The sequence below is a fragment of the Mesocricetus auratus genome, unplaced genomic scaffold (genome assembly GCF_017639785.1).
Source record: "Mesocricetus auratus isolate SY011 unplaced genomic scaffold, BCM_Maur_2.0 Super-Scaffold_100046, whole genome shotgun sequence".
Taxonomy (NCBI): domain Eukaryota; kingdom Metazoa; phylum Chordata; class Mammalia; order Rodentia; family Cricetidae; genus Mesocricetus; species Mesocricetus auratus.
The window spans coordinates 2,951,537-2,969,654 of NW_024429223.1; the positions used below are offsets into that span (position 1 = coordinate 2,951,537).

The following is an 18,118-nucleotide window of genomic DNA, read 5'->3' on the forward strand; positions in this document are numbered from 1 at the left end:
CCATAATCACAGCTGGTAACTCTCTGAACGCCTCTGATGGGATCGGCTCATAGAAGCTCTGATGGTCCCCTACTTTCATGTCTTGAAACTGGCCATGAAGAACCCCTAACTTGGGCTGGAGGGATGGCTCAGAGGTTAAGAGCACTGACTGCTCTTCCAGAGGTCCCGAGTTCAATTCCCAGCAACCACATGGTGGCTCACAGCATTCTGTGATGAGATCTGGCGCCCTCTTCTGGCCTGCAGGCAGACATACATGGAAGCAGGATATTGTATTTGTAGTAAATAAATACATCTTTGAAAAAAAAACAAAAACCCTAACTTACACTGATCCCAGCACAGGCAGATTGATTAGATGGACTTTTCTCTGTGTGTCCGCGCTAGCATGTGAGGGTAGAGGAAACTCGGGGTGTCTTACTCTGTCACTCTCTACCCCTTTCTCTGTGTGTGGGTGAGTTCCGGTGCATGCGCATAGCCTGCAGAGATCAGAAGAGGGTGTCAGGCCTCCCGGAACTAGATGTCTGTGAACAGCTTGTGGGTGCTGGGGAACCAGCCCTGGTCCTATGCAAGGGCAGTCAGTGCTCTTAACCGCTGAGCCTACCCTGGTTGGTATTTCTATGCATTTGTCTGTGACTCTGTGCTGCACAAATAATAATAAAAACCCACAGACAGACAGATATTGGGTGTTCAAACTGAGGATCAGAGAAGCAAAGCAGCCAGCCACTAGAGAGTTCTCACCTCTACCAAGGCGCAGACCAAAGGGGGCGATGCTGTCCTCAGCGTGACTGCAGACTGAATACACTGCACTCCTGTCTCCACCGCCTTCTGTCCCTCTCTAGTGCTGGCATTAAAGGTGTGCGCCACCACTGCCTGGCCCTGTATGGCTGACTAGTATAGCTACCTTTGCACTCTGATCTTCGGGCAAGCTTTATTTATTAGATCATCAACAAAATTATCACCATAGTTCTGTTTCTCAGCTCATGCTCATCAAAGAAAAGTAACTCTAAAGACAGAAAACAGAGAATTTTGCTAATTATAATTAAACTTGGCTTTCTCTGCAGCTGACTGGTTCACCAACCACACACAGACTGGGCTAGAGGTTTTCTTTTTTTGTTGTTTTTTGAGACAGGGTTTCTCTGTATTGTTTTGGAGGCTGTCCTGAAACTAGCTCTGTAGACCAGGCTGGCCACGAACTCACAGAGATCGGCCTGCCTCTGCTGGGATTAAAGGCGTGCGCCACCACTGCCTGGCTGGGCTAGAGGTTTTCTCACACAGCTACCTGGATATATCAAGTATAGGGCAGACCAGAGGGCCTCACTAGTGCAGAAAGTATTCCTGCACATAGGCTGAGCTCTCCCCCAGGACACGCCCAGCGCTCAAAACTGCCATCCTGAAGCTAATCTAACAGATGCCCTTCCCGGGAGGCCCTGAGTTCTGATAGGAACTTATGCTAAGTGCAGGAAGTTAAGAGCTGAAAGCCCCCTCTCCCCATGCAACAACCCTGTTCTACTGTGCCTCTCTGTTCCCGTGTCTTTAACACAGTACAAAGTGTGTACCTTCCTTTTTTGACACTGTTAGCTCTGCAACCCATGGCCTCACAGTGTTGCATCTGAATGGGGTTATAGCAGACTTGTTTTCTTCACGTCATAATGTATTCTTAGAGACCTGTGGAAAGCCTCTGTCCAACCGTATGGTTTACATAGGTAACACCCGCCACAAGTACATATAGCCAAACTCAAGAATGCTTGGGCAGGGCTGCAGAGATGGTTCAGTGTGTAAGAGGGCTTGCTGTGTAAACATGAGGCCAGCTCGCCCCGTAACAAGGGGGTGTGGTCTATGAAGGCCTGTAGCTCTATACTTCTAGCACTGATGGGGGCAGACACAGGAAAATCACTGGGGTTCACTGGCCGCCAGACCGGCAGAAATACATGAGCTCCAGGTTCAGGGAAGATCATCCATCAGATGGAGAATCACAGAAGGGCTCATCAGTGCCTCTGCTGACCTTAGCACGCACACACACACACACACACACACACACACACACAGCAGGTCTGGTCAGCAGCCTACCTTCCCCTGAAAGTAGGAAATGGAGAGGCAGAGGGAGATCGGGTTAGTATGAGGTCATCCTGGGATTGTGTCTCAGAAAACTAAAAATGGGCCTGAGGTTGCAGGGAAGTCGGCAGAGTGCTTGCCCAGCATGCACTGAGCCCGGGCTTTGATCCCCAACACCCTATAAGCCAAGCATGGCAAGTTCCCGTAACTCTGGAAGTGGAAGGAAGAAAATTAGAAGTGGTGGCGCACGCCTTTAATCCCAGCACTCGGGAGGCAGAGGCAGGCGGATCTCTGTGAGTTCCAGGCCAGCCTGCTCTACAGAGCGAGTTCCAGGACAGCCTCCAAAGCAATACAGAGAAACCCTGTCTCAAAAAAAAAAGAAGTTCAAGACCATCATTAGCTACCCAGCAAACTGGAGAGCCTGTCTAAAACAGAATAAGCAATGTAACCCTGGCAATCTGAAAGGGTATGAATGGCTGGGTTTTTTTTTTGGTAGAGTTAGTGTTAAAAGCAGGGCCTTGTCAGACTAACCCGCTCTCCCTCAGCCTCTCCATTTCCTACTTTTCAGGGGAAGGACGGCTGCTGACCAACCCAGGCATCCCCCTGTATATCATCCCCATCAGTACCCGACTCAAAGAGGTACAGTTAAGCAACAACTCTCCCTACTGTCAAGATGTCCCTGACCAGAGGGGACATCTTCGTGGCCATCTGAATAAACTCAAAGCGTGGCAGCTGTGACGTAACCGGTCCTTTTCTGTTCTCGCTGAGTAACTGGTCTAGCCAGCTGAGGTAGTTGCTGTCTACAGCACAGGCACCAGAGAGAAACCGCTCTCTGCGGTGCTGTCTCCGCTCAGCCAAGCTCTGCTGGGGCCTCACCGACCAGACCCCCAGTTTGCACACACACAGCCACTTCCCTGCGGAGAGAACGCACACCAGTTACACTGTGCACGTGGCCACACCCTCTGCTCATCAGGCTTCATTCTCCTCATTGCACAGAGCATGCTGGAACGTGACTAGTGGGAGCTCCCACAATGCTTGCTGCCAAGGGAGAAGAAAGGAAGGGGTTGGTGGCAGAGAAGGGGAAACTGGGCAGGTGGACAGTTGGATGGTGGGCCGCTGCAGAGATCCTGCCTGGGACGCTGCACAGCAGATTGCCGAGTGGTCCAGGCAGCCAGGGTCTAAGGGCGGGGCGCTCTGCAGGGCTGAGGGAGGGTGCAGTGGGGTACACTACAGGGGGGATGGGAAGCTGCTGACGGTTATGCTGTCGACAGAATGCCCACCAGGGTGTCTGTGGACGGCGTCACTGGTTCCCAGCCCAGGAGGGAAACTGTGTAATTGCTACCATGCAGACAGTCCGCTGATCCACACAGTCAGGAGGTGCTGGTTCAAGCCCCAGCACAGTCTCCAAAAGAAAGAAAAGGGCAATATTAAAAATAACTGTTAAACTGGGTGGTGGCGCACGCACGCCTTTCATCCCAGCACTCGGGAGGCAGAGGCAGGCGGATCTCTGAGTTCAAGGCCAGCCTGGTCTACAGAGTGAGTTCCAGGACAGCCAGGGTTGTTACAGGGAAACCCTGTGTGTGTGTGGGGGGGGATGGGCAGTTAAAGCTGGGCATGGTGGCCCTCACCTGTAATCCTAGCACTGGGAGGCTGAGGTAAGGTTACTGAGTTCAAGACCAGTCCAGGCTACATAGAGAGACCATGCCTCAAACGAGACAAAACAAAAGGAAAACAACAATAAACCAAACAAAAGACATTAGTTAATAATTTATATGATAAGTCTGAGGCAGAATTGCCACAAGATCAAGACTCCCCTGTCTCAAGGGAAGAGAGAAGCTGAAATAACGTAAACATACACATATTTGAATGTGAAAACTTGTTTTAATTTGTATAAATAAGAGGAAGTGTTCTACGTAAATAAACCTTCATCTGGGTCTTCTTGTATAAGACAGAATTCTTCCATGGGAGCCTGCTGCGTCACAGGCCAGCAGCTCTGCTCACACGTGTAAACAAGAACCGTTCCAAATTCCACAGTAAGACCTGCAAAGCACCACACGCTCTAGATTCCAACAAGGACACAGCTAAAAGGGACATTCGTGATGAGGAGAACACAGGAGCCTCACAAGTTCAATGTCAGCCTGGGTTAAACAGCCAGGTCAGGCTGTCCAGGGCTACACCACACCCCTACCTCATAAAAAACAAAAAAACAAAAAAAAAAAACAAAAGGCAGTTTTTTTGTTACTGCCATAAGTAAACTTTCTTTAAAACAAAAAGAAATCCCCCCCACAAAGGCCAGCCGATGATCTGAATTTAGATTCCCAAAACCCATGTACAAAACCAGGCAAACCAGGGGCCTTTAATCCCAGCACTTGGGAGGTAGAGGCAGGCGGATCTATGTGAATTCAAGGTCCACCTGGTGGTCTACAGAGCAAGTTCCAGGACAGTCAGGGCTGTAACACAAAGAAACCTCTGTCTCAACAAAAAAAAAAAAAAAAAAAAGGACTCAAATGACTACATTAAAATGAAAAAAAAAATGGTGATGCTGCTAGGAAATTAATAGAAATAAAAATGATTGAGTTAGCTGGGCGCTGGTGGCCTTTAATCCCAGCACTCGGGAGGCAGAGGCAGGCGGATCTCTGTGAGTTCAAGACCAGCCTGGTCTACAGAGCGAGTTCCAGGACAGGGTCCAAAACAATACAAAGAAACCCTGTCTCGAAAAACCAAAGAAGAAGAAAAAAGAGATTGAGTCGGGGATATCACTCAGTGGCTCACTACCAGCCTAGCATGACCAAGGCTGCAGGTTCCATCCTCAGTACTGCAAAAATAAAAGGAAGAAAAAACCTAGGAAGGTAAAATGATGCTTGATCCCAAGCCCTGAAAAATAGCAAAACCAAAACCAAAAGCCTCCGCAGTAAGTTCTAGGCCAGGCACAGGTACCCACGGTAGCAAACAGACAAGAAAAGGCTAGGCCCCAGGATGACACAACTGGAAGGCCCTGTGGACCTTTGGGAGGTGTGGCCAATGGGGCAGGTCCTTAGGTCATCAGGTACACAGTCCCAAAGAAGCCATGACACCCTAATCATCGTTTTTCCTTTGTCCTCTAGCTCAGCCACGTGGTTCTGCATGACACGCTGCCCGCAGCAGAGCCCAGAGACTGGGACAGGGTCTGTCATTAGCCTGGGTACTGGAACTTCCTATGTAGAGCAGGCTATGCCACCACGCCTGGCCATCTCTAGCCCCAGATAGTTCACTCTAATAATGTGAAACTGACTAATGCATTGCTTTATTATAAAACTACTTTTTTTATATATGAGTACCACATGAATGCAGGAGCCCAAGGAAGTCAGAGAGAACATCAAATCCCTGGGAACCAGAGTGACGGTGGTGTGAGCCAGCACGGGATGCTGGGAATTGAACTGGGGTCCTCTGCAAAAGCTGCAGATACTCTTTACCTGAGCCACCTCTGCAGCTCCAAACTGTGCACTTTCCTTTAAAAACTTTTAAAAGGAGTATATAATAACAAATTACACTTAGAGTTTTTTTTTTAATTTAATACTTTTTGTCTGTTTTGTTATTTGTTTTATGAGACAGGGTTTCTCTGTATGACAGCACTGGCTGTCCTGGAACTTGCAATGTAACGTATACCAGGCTGACCTCAACTCACAGAGCCCCGCCTGCTGACCCGAGTGCTGGGGTCAAAAGTACCATGCCCAGCTCCTGTCTTGTTTCTCGTTTTTCTGGTTTTTAACCATCTCATGTATTGGAATTCTGCTTGCTTGTATACATTTGTACAGTGCCTTTGGAGGCCGGGAGAGGGCATCAGATCCCCTGGGACTGCAGTCACAGACAGTTGTGAGCAACCACGTGGGTGCTGGGAACTGAGCCTGGGACCTCTGAAGGGCAGCCAATGCTCTTAGTCGCTGAGCCGTCTCTCCAGCCCCAACCCAAACCTAATTCATTTTCTTTTTGAATCAGTCGGTGTGTTGTCAAGGCTGTCCTCAAGCACTGTCCTGCTTCAGCTTCCCAAGGAGGACTAGAAGTATGTACCTAGCCCCAGCTAAGCAGTTTATAGAATTAATTTGTAATTCCTGCATTTGTGTGGGTGTATGTGCACACGTGGAAGTCCGAGGACCACTCTGTAGAGACAGTTCTCCCTCCAGGTGGGGTTGGGGTGCAGCACAGGTCATCAGGAGAGTACAACAAGTGTCTTTATCTGCTACATCACCTTGATGGTGCTTATTTTACTCTGTGTGTGTGTGCGTGTGTGTGCGCGCGCACGTGCATGCGTGCACTCAAGCATGTGTGTGTATGAGTGTGGGGTGCTCCTATGCCATGTACTCCACGTGAAGCCAGAGGACGACTTATGGAAATCAGTTCTCTTTCTTTCTACGTGAGATTCAGGGATCAAACTCAGGCTGTCAGACATTCGGGACAAACTTCTCTGCCCACTGAGGCATCTACGATACCGTGAGCCATCCTGCTGTCCTCTAAGCAATTTTGTTAAGTGACGATAAGTTTCATTACATAAAATTGTGTATACTGGGGGCTGGAAAGATGGCTTAGTGGTTAAGAGCGCTGCTTGCTCTTCCAGAGGACCTGAGTTCAATTCCCAGCACCCACATGATGTTTCTAACCATCTGTAATAGGATCTGATGCCCTCTTCTGGCGTGCAGAGGGCTCATACATAAAATACAAATAAATTTTTAAAAGATTGGGTATTTCTGGCACACACCTGCAATGCAAGCACTCATTCTGAGGCAGAGGCAGGAGGATCTGAAGTTCATGAGTATTCTCAGCTATATTTCAAGTTCAAAGCCAGGGTGGGACACATATGACGCCATCTCAAAAACAACAAAAATGTCACTAAGACCTGGCTATCTAATACTGTAGTAAAAACTATTAAGAGCAGCAGCAAAGACACAGCAGTTAGAAGCTTTGGCTGCTCTGCCAGAGGACCCAGTGCCAAGCCCAGCACCCACAGGGCGGCTCACATCCCTCCACAACTCCAGCTCCAGGAAAAGTGAGGCTCTCTTCTGGGCTCCTCGAGTTCACTCTCAGATTATCAAAACAGTTACTGGTGGTGGTGGTACTAGAATTGTGCTGGATTATAAATTTCTTACAATCTCTCCAATTTTCTAGATACTCTCTATTTAATAACTGAAGAAAGCACTTCACTCAAACGCCATCCACACTGAAGTCGGTGACGGCTTCTTACCTCCATCAGCACTGCTGAGCATGCTAACCAGTGCTGGCATAAGCTGGAACTCAAAGGTCCTCTGGCCTCCACAGCCACCGCAGGCCGGGACCTCCGAGACGTCCGATGTGGGACAGGTCAGAAAGAGAGGCTCTCCACTCCACGAGTACCTAGGCAAGGAAGGGAAGAGGCACACGTCAGAGCCGCACGCAACAGCATCAGCATCCGGGGCCGCGGCGCAGCATCAGGAGCAGAGCCAGACAGCAAGCAAAGCCACACGTTAACGCTGGGCGCAACGCCACCAAAGGTCCTAGAGATGCGTGACCCCTTCGTGTGTTACAGTTCCCAACACATCTCCTTCTTCTGCTTTCCACAGATACTATTTCGTTTTATTTGACACAGGGTATCATGTGGAGATGCCGGCCCGAGCTCACTATGTAGCCCAGAGAGGACTGGGGAGACCCACCTGCCTAGTTATTCCCCTAACCCTCACAGATACCCACTCTCACCCGGAAGGGCCACCTATCCTCAAAGACTGCTCATCCATGAGTCCAAAGTGGCTGGAGGGTTAGGACAACGACTCACTTATCTTCAGCCTTGAGGGGGATGAGCCCTGCCCTGAGTTACTCCCTATTCTGTCTATTGGGTTCTAGTGCTCTGCCTCACCTTGAGAGGACAGATGACACATTTCTGAAAACAGAAAGGTTGCACTCGGACTTTACTGAAGTAGACGAGAATCACACGGACACACTCAAACCACATCAGCAAAAGTAGGCCTGTAAAGTTATTCAACACACCCACCTAACCAAGGAAGGCCTTGAAATCCTCATCTGGACCAACAAAGAGGACACCCGGGTGACCATGACCTGGGACACGACTGCCAGCTGCCCAGGGGTGTCACTCAGCTCAGTCCCAGCTGTAGACATGACCTACCACAGTGCCCGCCCTCCCGTCCTCCCTCCCTCCCTCCCGGCCCAGTCTCATTCCTCAGCTCCGTGGCCTCCACGGTCTTGCCCCCTGTCTCTACACTCCTGAGACCCAGATTCAAGCCTGTGACCCCACAGCCTGGCAAGATGTCTCCAGAAGCTCACCAACTGGGCTTGCTAGCATCATATCTAAAAATACCAGTGACCTCATCGGTATCTTCCCCAGCTCTCCAGCTCTGCCTCCAGTGAGGCTTTATCACACCTCTGTAGCCGTTGCCTACCTCACACACATACATGTATGTCTGCATGTGTGCAAACCATGCGCGGTGGAGCATAGATGTATGTCTGCATGTGTGCAAACCGTGTGCTGTGGGGCATAGATGCATGTCTGCATGTGTGCATACGATGTGATGTGGAGCACAGATGCATGTCTGCATGTGTGCATACCATGTGCTGTGGAGCATAGATGCATGTCTGCATGTGTGCATACGATGTGATGTGGAGCACAGATGCATGTCTGCATGTGTGCAAACCGTGTGCTGTGGAGCATACATGTATGTCTGCATGTGTGCAAACCATGTGCTGTGGGGCATAGATGCATGTCTGCATGTGTGCATGCCGTGTGCTGTGGAACATAGATGCATGTCTGCATGTGTGCATACCGTGTGCTGTGGAGCATAGATGCATGTCTGCATGTGTACATACGATGTGATGTGGAGCACAGATGCATGTCTGCATGTGTGCATACCGTGTGCTGTGGAGTATACATGTATGTCTGCATGTGTGCAAACCGTGTGCTGTGGAGCATAGATGTATGTCTGCATGTGTGCATACCATGTGCTGTGGAGCATACATGTATGTCTGCAAACCGTGTGCTGTGGAGCATAGATATATGTCTGCAAACCGTGTGCTGTGGAGCATAGATGCATATCTGCGTGTGCATACCGTGTGATATGGGGCATAGATGTATGTCTGCATGTATGCAAACCGTGTGCTGTGGGGCCTGAGCATCCATGTTATGATTAAGACTAGAAGCAAGGGGTGAAGAGCCCTGGCTGCTCTTCCAGAGGACCCGGGTTCAATTCCCAGTATCCACATGGCAGCTCACAACTGTCTGTAACTTCAACTCCAGGAGTTCCAATGCACATGAAATAAAAATAAATAAAAACTAAAAACTTTAAAAAAAAAAACAATCAATGTTTGCCAACAGCCACCTATCAAGGGAAATTGGCACAGCTTAGCTGTATAACCCCTTCTTAAGCATATTTTTAAAAAACCATCCATGGACTAGGCAGTGGTGGCAAACACCTATAATTCCAGCACTTGGGAGGCAGAGGCAGGTGGATCTCTGTGAGTTCGAGGCCAGCCTGGTCTACAGAACAAGTTCCAGGACAGCCTCCAAAACAATACAGAGAAACCCTGTCTCAAAAAAAAAAAAAAAAAAAAAAAAAAACCCACAAAATATCGCTATACTCTGAGCTTGGGCAACAAGAGATTTCAGAGGTGCCAGCCTGTTCTTGGTCTGCCCATTAATAAAAGGACTCATAACTTGTGTGTGTGTTTTGAAACAGGGTCTCTCTGGCTGTCCTAGAACTCATTCTGTAGAACAGGCTGGCCTTGAACTCAGAGATCCAGCTGCCTCTGCCTTCTGAATACTGGGACTAAAGGCATGCACTAGGACTCAGAAACTTTGAATTGGCTTAATCAGCATGGTTGTCAGTAACTATCTGGCATGGATGATTTCAATACCAAGTCCTTATAAAGTCTGAAGGAACTAGGATCATTACACACAGTCAGTGGGAAGGAATAAAAAGGGTTAAAGACATTTTGGAAAAGTCTAGCTATTTCTTTTAAAAAGCTGAAAGTTGGGACGGGGAAGATGGCTCAGCAATTAAGAGCACTTCTTGCTCTTGCAGAGGATCTGGGCTCAATTCCCAGCACCCACATGATGGCTCACAACCCTCCCTAACTCCAGCTCCAGGGGAATCCCATGCCTTCTTCTGGCTCCATGGGTACCCACAGACATGTGCATTTAAAGAAAGAGAAGCCGGTCGGTGGTGGCGCATGCCTTTAATCCCAGCACTCGGGAGGCAGAGGCAGGTGGATCTCTGTGAGTTCGAGGCTGGGCTGGACCGACAGCCTCCAAAACAATACAGGAAACCCTGTCTCGTAAAACCAAAAAGAAAGAAAGAAAGAGAGTGTGTGTGTCTCCTGAGCTGGAGAAGAAGGCTCAGTGGTTAAGAACAGAGGACTCACGTTCAGTTCCCAGCACTCACCACGGCCTCTCTCTTCTGGATTCTATGGTATCTGAAGTCACATGCACAAACACACACACATAATTAAAGATCATAAATACATTCTGAAGATGAGCTCCTCACTGTTGTGAGGCTGGCCAGGCCACCTTCCCACTGTACCCTGAGGAGTCCCTGGCACTGTAGATGCTTGTCAGCATGCTACCTCTGTGGTAAAACAGAGACCCATCGGGAGGCAGAGGCAGGTGGATCTCTGTGAGTTCCAGGCCAGGCTGGACCAACAGCCTCCAAAACAATACAGAGAGACCCTGTCTCATAAAAACCAAAAAAAAAAAAAAAACAAAAAACAAAAAACAAAAAAAAAAACAGAGAAACAGAGACCCAACACGCCTCCTTTACCTCAGGATCTGCTCCTGACAGGCCGCAATTCTCTTCATGAACTTGTAAAACGTCTGATCTCCACTTTTAATACTGGTCTTTTCATACTCTTCATCCCCACCGGCAGAGCAACTGAAGAAAGAAGCAGAGACCGCATGAGGTACGGAAGTCTAGAGAACCGGAGCGTTTGCTGTGGTGGCACTGGGGAGGCAGAGGCAGACGGGTCTCTGTGAGTTCAAGACCAGCCTGGTCTACAGAGTGAGTTCCAGGTTCCAGGACAGCCAGGGCTGCACAGAGAGACTCTGTCTTGAAAAACAAAACAACAACAAACCCCACAGAGAGATAACTAGAGCATGTTTATGTATTTATTTATTTGCAAGAGGAAGCAAAATGGTTTTCTTTCTCTACTTGTTAGTTATGTGTGTTGGGTTTGGTGCCCATGTGCCATAGCACCTGTAGAGGTCAACTTTTAAGAGCCTGTTCTTCCTCCTTTAGTGCTTTGGTTCACGGCCTTTCTAGCCATTTTAGGAATGAGAACAAGAGTCTGGAATGGCCTCAGAGTCTGAGGCAGCTCTGCAGCCAGAGCAGTCGTTAAACAAGGGGCGTTTCTTCTAACTCATCGCTCTCTGCTGTACAGACAAGTGAAGCCGGGCGGTGGTGGCCACACCTTCAATCCCAGCACTCGGGGGGCAGAGGCAGGCGGGTCTCTGTGAGCTCGAGGCCAGCCTGGTCTACAGAGTGAGTTCTAGGACAGCCAGGGCTGTCTCAAAAACAAACAAACAAAAAAGCCATATGAAAACAGAAGGCACTTGCTGCTAATTACAAAGACCCGAGTTCAATCCCAGAACCCACACAGGGAAAAAGAGGAGCAAGGTGTGCTCTGAACTTTACACATGTACCGTGGCCGCGTGCGCATACCTGCACTCGGAAACACACGCGCTCGCGCGTGCGCACAAATTCCTTGTCAGGAGGTTTTGAAACTAAAATCAGAAAAGAGGGCTGTGGGTACAGAGTGCTAGTCTACCACCAGCAAAGCCAGGGTTCGGTGTCAGCATCAGAAAGTAGAGGCAGAAGGATCAGGAATTCAAGGTCATCCTTCCCTACAAAGAGAGTTGGAGGCCAACCTGATCTACACCAGGCTCTGTCTCAAAATCAAAACAACAAGAACAGAAATCAAAACAGGGTCCAAGAGACGCCTCAGCGGGTTAAGGTGCTGGCTGCTGTCCCCAGAGCCCCCGTGGTGGAAGAAGAGCAGATTCTCCCCCATGCCTGACCTCCACATGTGTATGTCATGCGTGCATGCACACAAACGTGAAAAACTGTTAAAATCTGACCTCCACATGTGTACACCATACGTGCGTGCACATAAACGTGAAAAACTGTTAAAAACGAAAAGAGAACAGGGACCAAGGGCACAGCTCACGGTAAAATACTCTTCCCATGCTTCAGGCCCTGAGTTCAGCCCCTAGCACCCCGGAACACAACAGAAAACACAGCAAAGGCCAGAAAAAGAGGCTAAAGAGATGGGGAGGTCTTTTGTAACGCCAGCACGCACGGCAAACTGGTTTGCTCATCTAGGTTCAGGTCGTGAGGGCGCTCAGCCGCGTGTCAGCAGGTGACCGCAGGTTGACGGATTCAGATAGCCCTGGCCTGAGACTGCTTTCCTCACCCACGGAGAGCAGAACGGTAGAGCCCCACCCCATCCCTTCTCTCTACAACTCGCTGCAGGTACCGAGACAGGAAGGGACCGATCTCGGGAGCAAGTTCTCACCACAGGGAAAGCAGGTGCTCCATGTCCACGCCTTCTCTCTGCTGGTAGTCCCGCAGAAGGCTGTGGGCATGATCGAGGCCCGCGGAGTTCCTGTAGTCATCCTCGTCGGCGACACAGATGTAGTAGGGCTGGAACTGTGGCTCGTCAGAATGCCCCGGCAGCCCTTCCCCTGCAGGGGAGCGGGGAGTGACGGCCAGGGTGCTGTCCTGCAGGTGGAGAGCCTGGAGCTGCGCCGCCGTGCAGTCTGCAGCTCCGACACCATCACGATCGGGTCCCGGATCCGAGGTGAGTGGTGGTGGAGGTGTCTCCTCGCTGTCACTTCCCCAGTCCTGCGAGCCCTCACACCAGTTCTCAGCCGCAAGGCGGCTACCCTGTTTCTAGAAAGATGTCCAGTGAATGCAGGCAATCACACTTGGATGACTTCCGCTTCACCACCCATCCCTGTACCTTCCCCGGGGAGCCTGCACAGCAGCCCAGGCCTCTGGCACACTACAATTCAACTTCCTGGATTCCAGCCGCTCAAAGCATCTGCAGACTGGGGGTGGGGCTGCATCCACGTAATCCAAACACTCTTGGGGCAGAAGCAGACGGAGCTCTGTGAGTTCCAGGCCAGCCTGAGCCCCAGAGTGAGACCCGGTCTCCAAACAAACACACAAACAACAACCCCTCAGCAGAAGAGATGGCTGCGGGGTTAAGAGCATTTGTTGCTTTTCCAGAGGACCCAGGTTTGGGTGGCTCATAACCATCTCTTCCTCCAGTCACAGGGGATAAGATGCCATGATGTTGTCCTGCATGTATTGTAGGTACTAAACCAGGAAAAGACTGTTTCTGGAATTTCGTCTATGTTGTGGTCTGATGTTAACTGAAACAGAGTGTTGGTTCAAGACGCAGGGCTCACATTTGGCTGCTTGTAATACATCACAGAGCTTACTGACGGACTCGAGAAAGAGAGCCCCGGGGAAGAGGAGGCAGGGTCAGGAGCTTGCATGGGCCTTTTCCAGATGGGAAGTCAGTGGCGGTGTGGTTTTTGCAGTAATGTATGGTTATCTAGGGTTTTTATCTTTGATATTTATCCCCAAGTTTTATTTTCTAATAAATGGCAAAAGAAATCACTTTGAACTACATTTCCCAGACTCCTTAGCAGCTAAGATTTTTAGATTAGACATATTCAGGGGTTAGCTATTGAATTCATCTAAGAGAGGGAAGTAAACTTGAAGAAGAAAGCAATGCCATGAAGCAGGCTGGGCGTGGTGGCTCATGTCGGCACTGGGAAGGTTGGGGCACGATGATGGCCATGAGTTTGACGGCAGCCTGGGTGACACAGATTTCCAGGCTAGCCTGAGCTATGGATCCAGACAAACCAGAGAGAGAGGGACATAGAGAGAAAGGGGAAGAAGGAAAATGAAGACAAAGTGAGGTGTTCCGCGAACATAGGCAAAGCAAAAACGGTATACATATACCATGCTCTGTGACAAGGGCAGCATCCGTACGCCTGAGTGTCCTGGTGCACAAGGCAGCCTAGCAGACGGGCCGGCTTTCCAGAAGCTCTCCCGAGGCTATCAATAGAGCTGGTAAAGACTTACACGGTCTTGGCTTGACAGAATCAAAAGTAGTTTTTTTCTACTCCCCACACAACCACGGATGTGCCACACAGGCATGAACATGGACACCTCCCTGCATTGTGTTCAAGTGAGAAAGATCAGTAACCTCCATAGCTCAAGTGTAAACTAAAAGTCATAAGGACTGGAGAGATGGCTTGGCGGTTAAGAGCACTGGCTGCTCTTCCAGAGGGTCTGGGTTCATGCTCTCAGCACAGGAGATCAACTGTCTCCACGGGCACGCGCGTATCTTCACACACATATGTGTGACCGAATATAAAGTCTTTAAAAGTCACAAGGGGCTGGAAAGGTGGCTCAGTGGTTGGGAGCACTGACTGCTCTTCCAGAGGACCTGAGTTCGGTTCCCAGCACCCACATGGTGGCTCACAACCATCACTCCAGTTCCATGGGATCTGCCGTTCTTACATCAACGCACATAAAATATGTTTTTAAAGTATTTCAAGAAAGGCACAAAACTGCAAGAAAACAGGATTTGATGATTCTGAAAGACTTAAATTCATTCAATTGCACTTCTTTTTTTTTTTTTTCCAGAAAGTTTTCTCTGTTGCTTTGGAGGTTATCCTGGAACTCGCTCTGGAGACCAGGCTGGTCTCGAACTCACAGAGATCCGCCTGCCTCTGCCTCCCGAGTGCTGGGATTAAAGGCGTGCGCCACCAATGCCCGGCTCGGCTCAATTTTAAAAAACAGGTCTAAAAGTTTTGTCTTGGGGATCTGGAGAGATGGCTCCGCACAGCACCTGCATCAGGTAGCTCTCAAACGCCTGTGACTCCAGCTCAGTGGATCTGACACCCTCCTCTGGACTTTCACAGTTGAAGACACACACATAAATAAACAAAACTTTTGTAAGACTTGGTTTCTGTGTAACCCTGGCTGTCCTGGAACTGGCTCGCTCAACAGACCAGACTGGCCTCAAATTCAGAGACTCACCTGCCTCTGCCTCCTAAATGATGAGATCAAAGGCATGGGCCACCCCCGCTTCACTAAACAGAAAAAAAATTTAATTTTTATTTTACACGTATGGTTGTTTTGCCTGCGTGTGTGTGTGTGTCCCTGGTGCCACTGAAGCTAGCAGAAGGCACTGGAACTCCTGAAACTGGAGTTTACAGATGCTTTCAAGCAGCCTCCTGAGTGCTGAAAACAAATCAGTCGTGGGTCCTCTGGAAGAGCAACAAGTGATCTTAGCTGCTGAACGAGGCTCCAAAATAAAACTTTTTTTTAAACAACTGTCTTCAACAGGGAGTGGTGATGCACAGCGGTGACCACAGAAATCGGGAGGGTAAATCTAGGCCGCCCGGTTTCTGGCAGCTAAGTGTCAGCTCGGGCACCAGAGGAGACCAGCAAAGGGTTTCTTTTTAAACGAGTGCCGGGAAAACACGGCGTGCCGGATTCAGAGTCGCTTTACCTGGGCGTTGCGAGTCTCTGCCTCCGGCACTTGCAGGCACTGGGAGCGGAACACCTTCCAGCTTAGGGGCGAGAACGAGGTCGTGAGGGCTCCACCCGGGACGTCCAGCCCCACCTAGTCCTCCCCGACCCGGGCAGCCCGCTCCGGGACCCGGCCCGAGCCTCTGCTGCTGCGGCTGCGGCGGCGGCCGGGCTCCAGGACCTCCCCGACCCCTACCTGCGCGTCCCGCGGTCTCCGCAGGCCGGGCGGGCGCAGACGAACACGTGGAGGAGCCGGTGGAACGGGGAGCCTTCCAGCGGGCAGTACACCTGCACGACGAGCGCCAGCGGCTGCGCGCAGCGGCCGCAGCGCGGCCCCGGGGCGGCGACGGCGGGGAGGGCGTCCTGCGGGCGGGCGCGGAGCGTGAGCTCGGACCCCCGCGGGGACTGGGGCCCGCACCCCGCCTCCCCTCCCGCTGCCTCCCCACGCCGCTCACCGGGAGGCCGCCCAGCTTGCTAGCCGTCCAGGCGGCCGGCCCCCGGGGGCGGCCCTCCACCGCCGCGTCGCGAAGGCCCAGGAGCACCGGCTTCCCGGCGGCTGCCATGACCACCAGGGCCCCCGCGTGACCGCGCGGACCACAGGGGCGGGGCCCGACCGGGAGGGGCGGGGCGGGGCGCTCCCTGCGCGCACGCGCGCCCACGCCCCGCCTTGGACCGCTTGGACGGCCCCGCCCACACCCGGGTGGGCCCTGCGGATTGGCTTAAGGGGCGGGGGCCCCACGTGTCCTTTCCGGGCTCCGGCGGGAGTGCGGGGCTCGCCCTCGTCATCTCCTGGGGGTGGGGGTGGGTTGTTAAAAGTTTTTACCTGGAAGTTTAAAAACCTGGAGGCCGGGGAGGCAGAGGCGGGTGGATCTCTGTGAGTTCGAGGCCAGCCTGGTCTACAAGAGCAAAAACAATACAGAAAAACCCTGTCTCAAACAAACAAGTAAATAAATAAATAAAAAGATTTCGAGCACGTACCTATGTGACCCCAGTTGAGAAGGGCATCTGGTGCTCGTCCCCCCTTCTGTGGGTACCAGGGACACACACATGGTGTACGGGGAAAAAGTTTCACTGATGAGTTTTACTATACTTAAACTGCGCATCATTCAACGCCTTTGAAAAAAAACGTGCATTGCCTGACAAGGGTGGATGACACCTGTAATCCCAGCACTCTTAGACTTCACAGTGAAGTTCAGGCCAGCCTTGATTATGGTTTGAGACACATCTAAGACTTAAAAAATAAAAAATAATAAAGCCGCCCCTGAAAGCGGGACTGGAGAGGTAGCTCAGTGGAGTGGAGTGTGTCAGCACGAGTCTCCAGCAAGAATGAAAAAAAACCTGCTGTGGCAGTTTTTTGTTTTGTTTTGGTTTGGTTTGGTTTTTCGAGACAGGGTTTCTCTGTGGCTTTGGAGGCTGTCCTGGAACTCGCTTGGTAGTCCAGGCTGGTCTCGAACTCACAGAGATCCGCCTGCCTCTGCCTCCCGAGTGCTGGGATTAAAGGCGTGCGCCACCAACGGGTGCCGGCTGTGGCAGTTTATAATGGCAGGGCGTGCCAGGGACAGACAGGTAGGTGGGTTCCCTGAGGTCCAATGACACCTAGCCTCACGGGTGACTTTCAGGCTAGTGATGCTGTCTTAATAGAAGGGTTGACGTCACCTAGGCTATCCTATGTCCTACACACACACACAGGCCAGCAGAGGAGGCTGTAAATATACAACATATGTGATTGCTACAATGCGGGCAAAGCGTTATTCTAAGATCCTGCACCAGCCTTACGATGATTGCTCCCAGCCATACCCAGAGACTGGAGGTGAAACCAGCTCACTCCTCTGGTTAGTCGTAGCTCACCATTCTAACAGAATGGCAGACTTAGAGGCCGAGAAGTCTGACTGCGATGGTGTCTTCAGGTTGAATCTGGATGACTTTGTAGATGTTTCATCTCAGCTAGTATTTCTCAAGGTATAATGTGCCTGCATGTGATTTTAGGAATATATATACATGTGTGTGTATGTATACACATATATATATATAATAAAATTTGCATGAATGTGTAGCTATGTCTGCATGGGTGCAAGTACCTGAAAAGGCATTAGATCCCCTGTGGTGACCGGGACAGAAACTGGCTTCTTCTGCAACAGCAGTATATGCGCTAAATCACGGAGCCATCTCAGATCTCAAGGGCTATTTGTAAAACCCACCTAACAGACAAAATTCTGGCTTTTGCCAGCCCACTGTTCATTTTACCAGTCAAGACTTATTTTGGGCCAGGTGGCAGCGGCAGTGGCCAGCAATCCCAGCACTCAGGAGGCAAGCAGCAGGCAGATCTCTGGTTTAACGGAGCGAGTTCCAGGACAGGCTCCAAAGCTACACAGAGAGACTCTGTCTCCAACAGCACATGGCAATGTGGGAATGTCAGAAGACCGCTCATCTCCACAAATGTGGCAACCGCAGAACACACCCTCTTCAAAGTCACGTTTGTCTCCAACTAAGCCACACCCCCTGCTTTC

General features: G+C 50.6%; 1 protein-coding gene across 2 annotated transcripts; it reads right to left on the reverse strand.

The window, feature by feature from the left end:
* Positions 1-3,910: 3,910 nt before the first annotated feature.
* Pdcd2l (programmed cell death 2 like) lies at positions 3,911-16,223 on the reverse strand. 2 transcript variants are annotated; one of them, XM_040735513.1, is made up of 7 exons: positions 16,067-16,223; positions 15,808-15,974; positions 15,592-15,652; positions 12,571-12,941; positions 10,821-10,931; positions 7,265-7,413; positions 3,911-4,089 (listed from the first exon to the last, which is right to left on the reverse strand). In XM_040735513.1, the coding sequence occupies exons 1-7, from the start codon at positions 16,172-16,174 to the stop codon at positions 3,959-3,961; spliced, it is 1,098 nt and encodes a 365-aa protein (XP_040591447.1). In that variant the 5' UTR covers positions 16,175-16,223; the 3' UTR covers positions 3,911-3,958. The 2 variants fall into 2 exon arrangements, with proteins under 2 accessions (XP_040591447.1, XP_040591446.1); XM_040735512.1 differs by having other exon boundaries at positions 12,571-12,947; positions 16,067-16,222.
* Positions 16,224-18,118: the final 1,895 nt, after the last annotated feature.

Coding starts and splice junctions, on each gene's coding strand:
- Pdcd2l (XM_040735512.1), bottom strand. CDS start 16,174: ATGGCAGCCGCCGGGAAGCCGGTGCTCCTGGGCCTTCGCGACGCGGCG. Junction 12,948..15,591: donor CAGAGACTCGCAACGCCCAG/GTAAAGCGACTC, acceptor ACATCTTTCTAG/AAACAGGGTAGCCGCCTTGC. Junction 10,932..12,570: donor GAGCACCTGCTTTCCCTGTG/GTGAGAACTTGC, acceptor TTCTTTCTTCAG/TTGCTCTGCCGGTGGGGATG.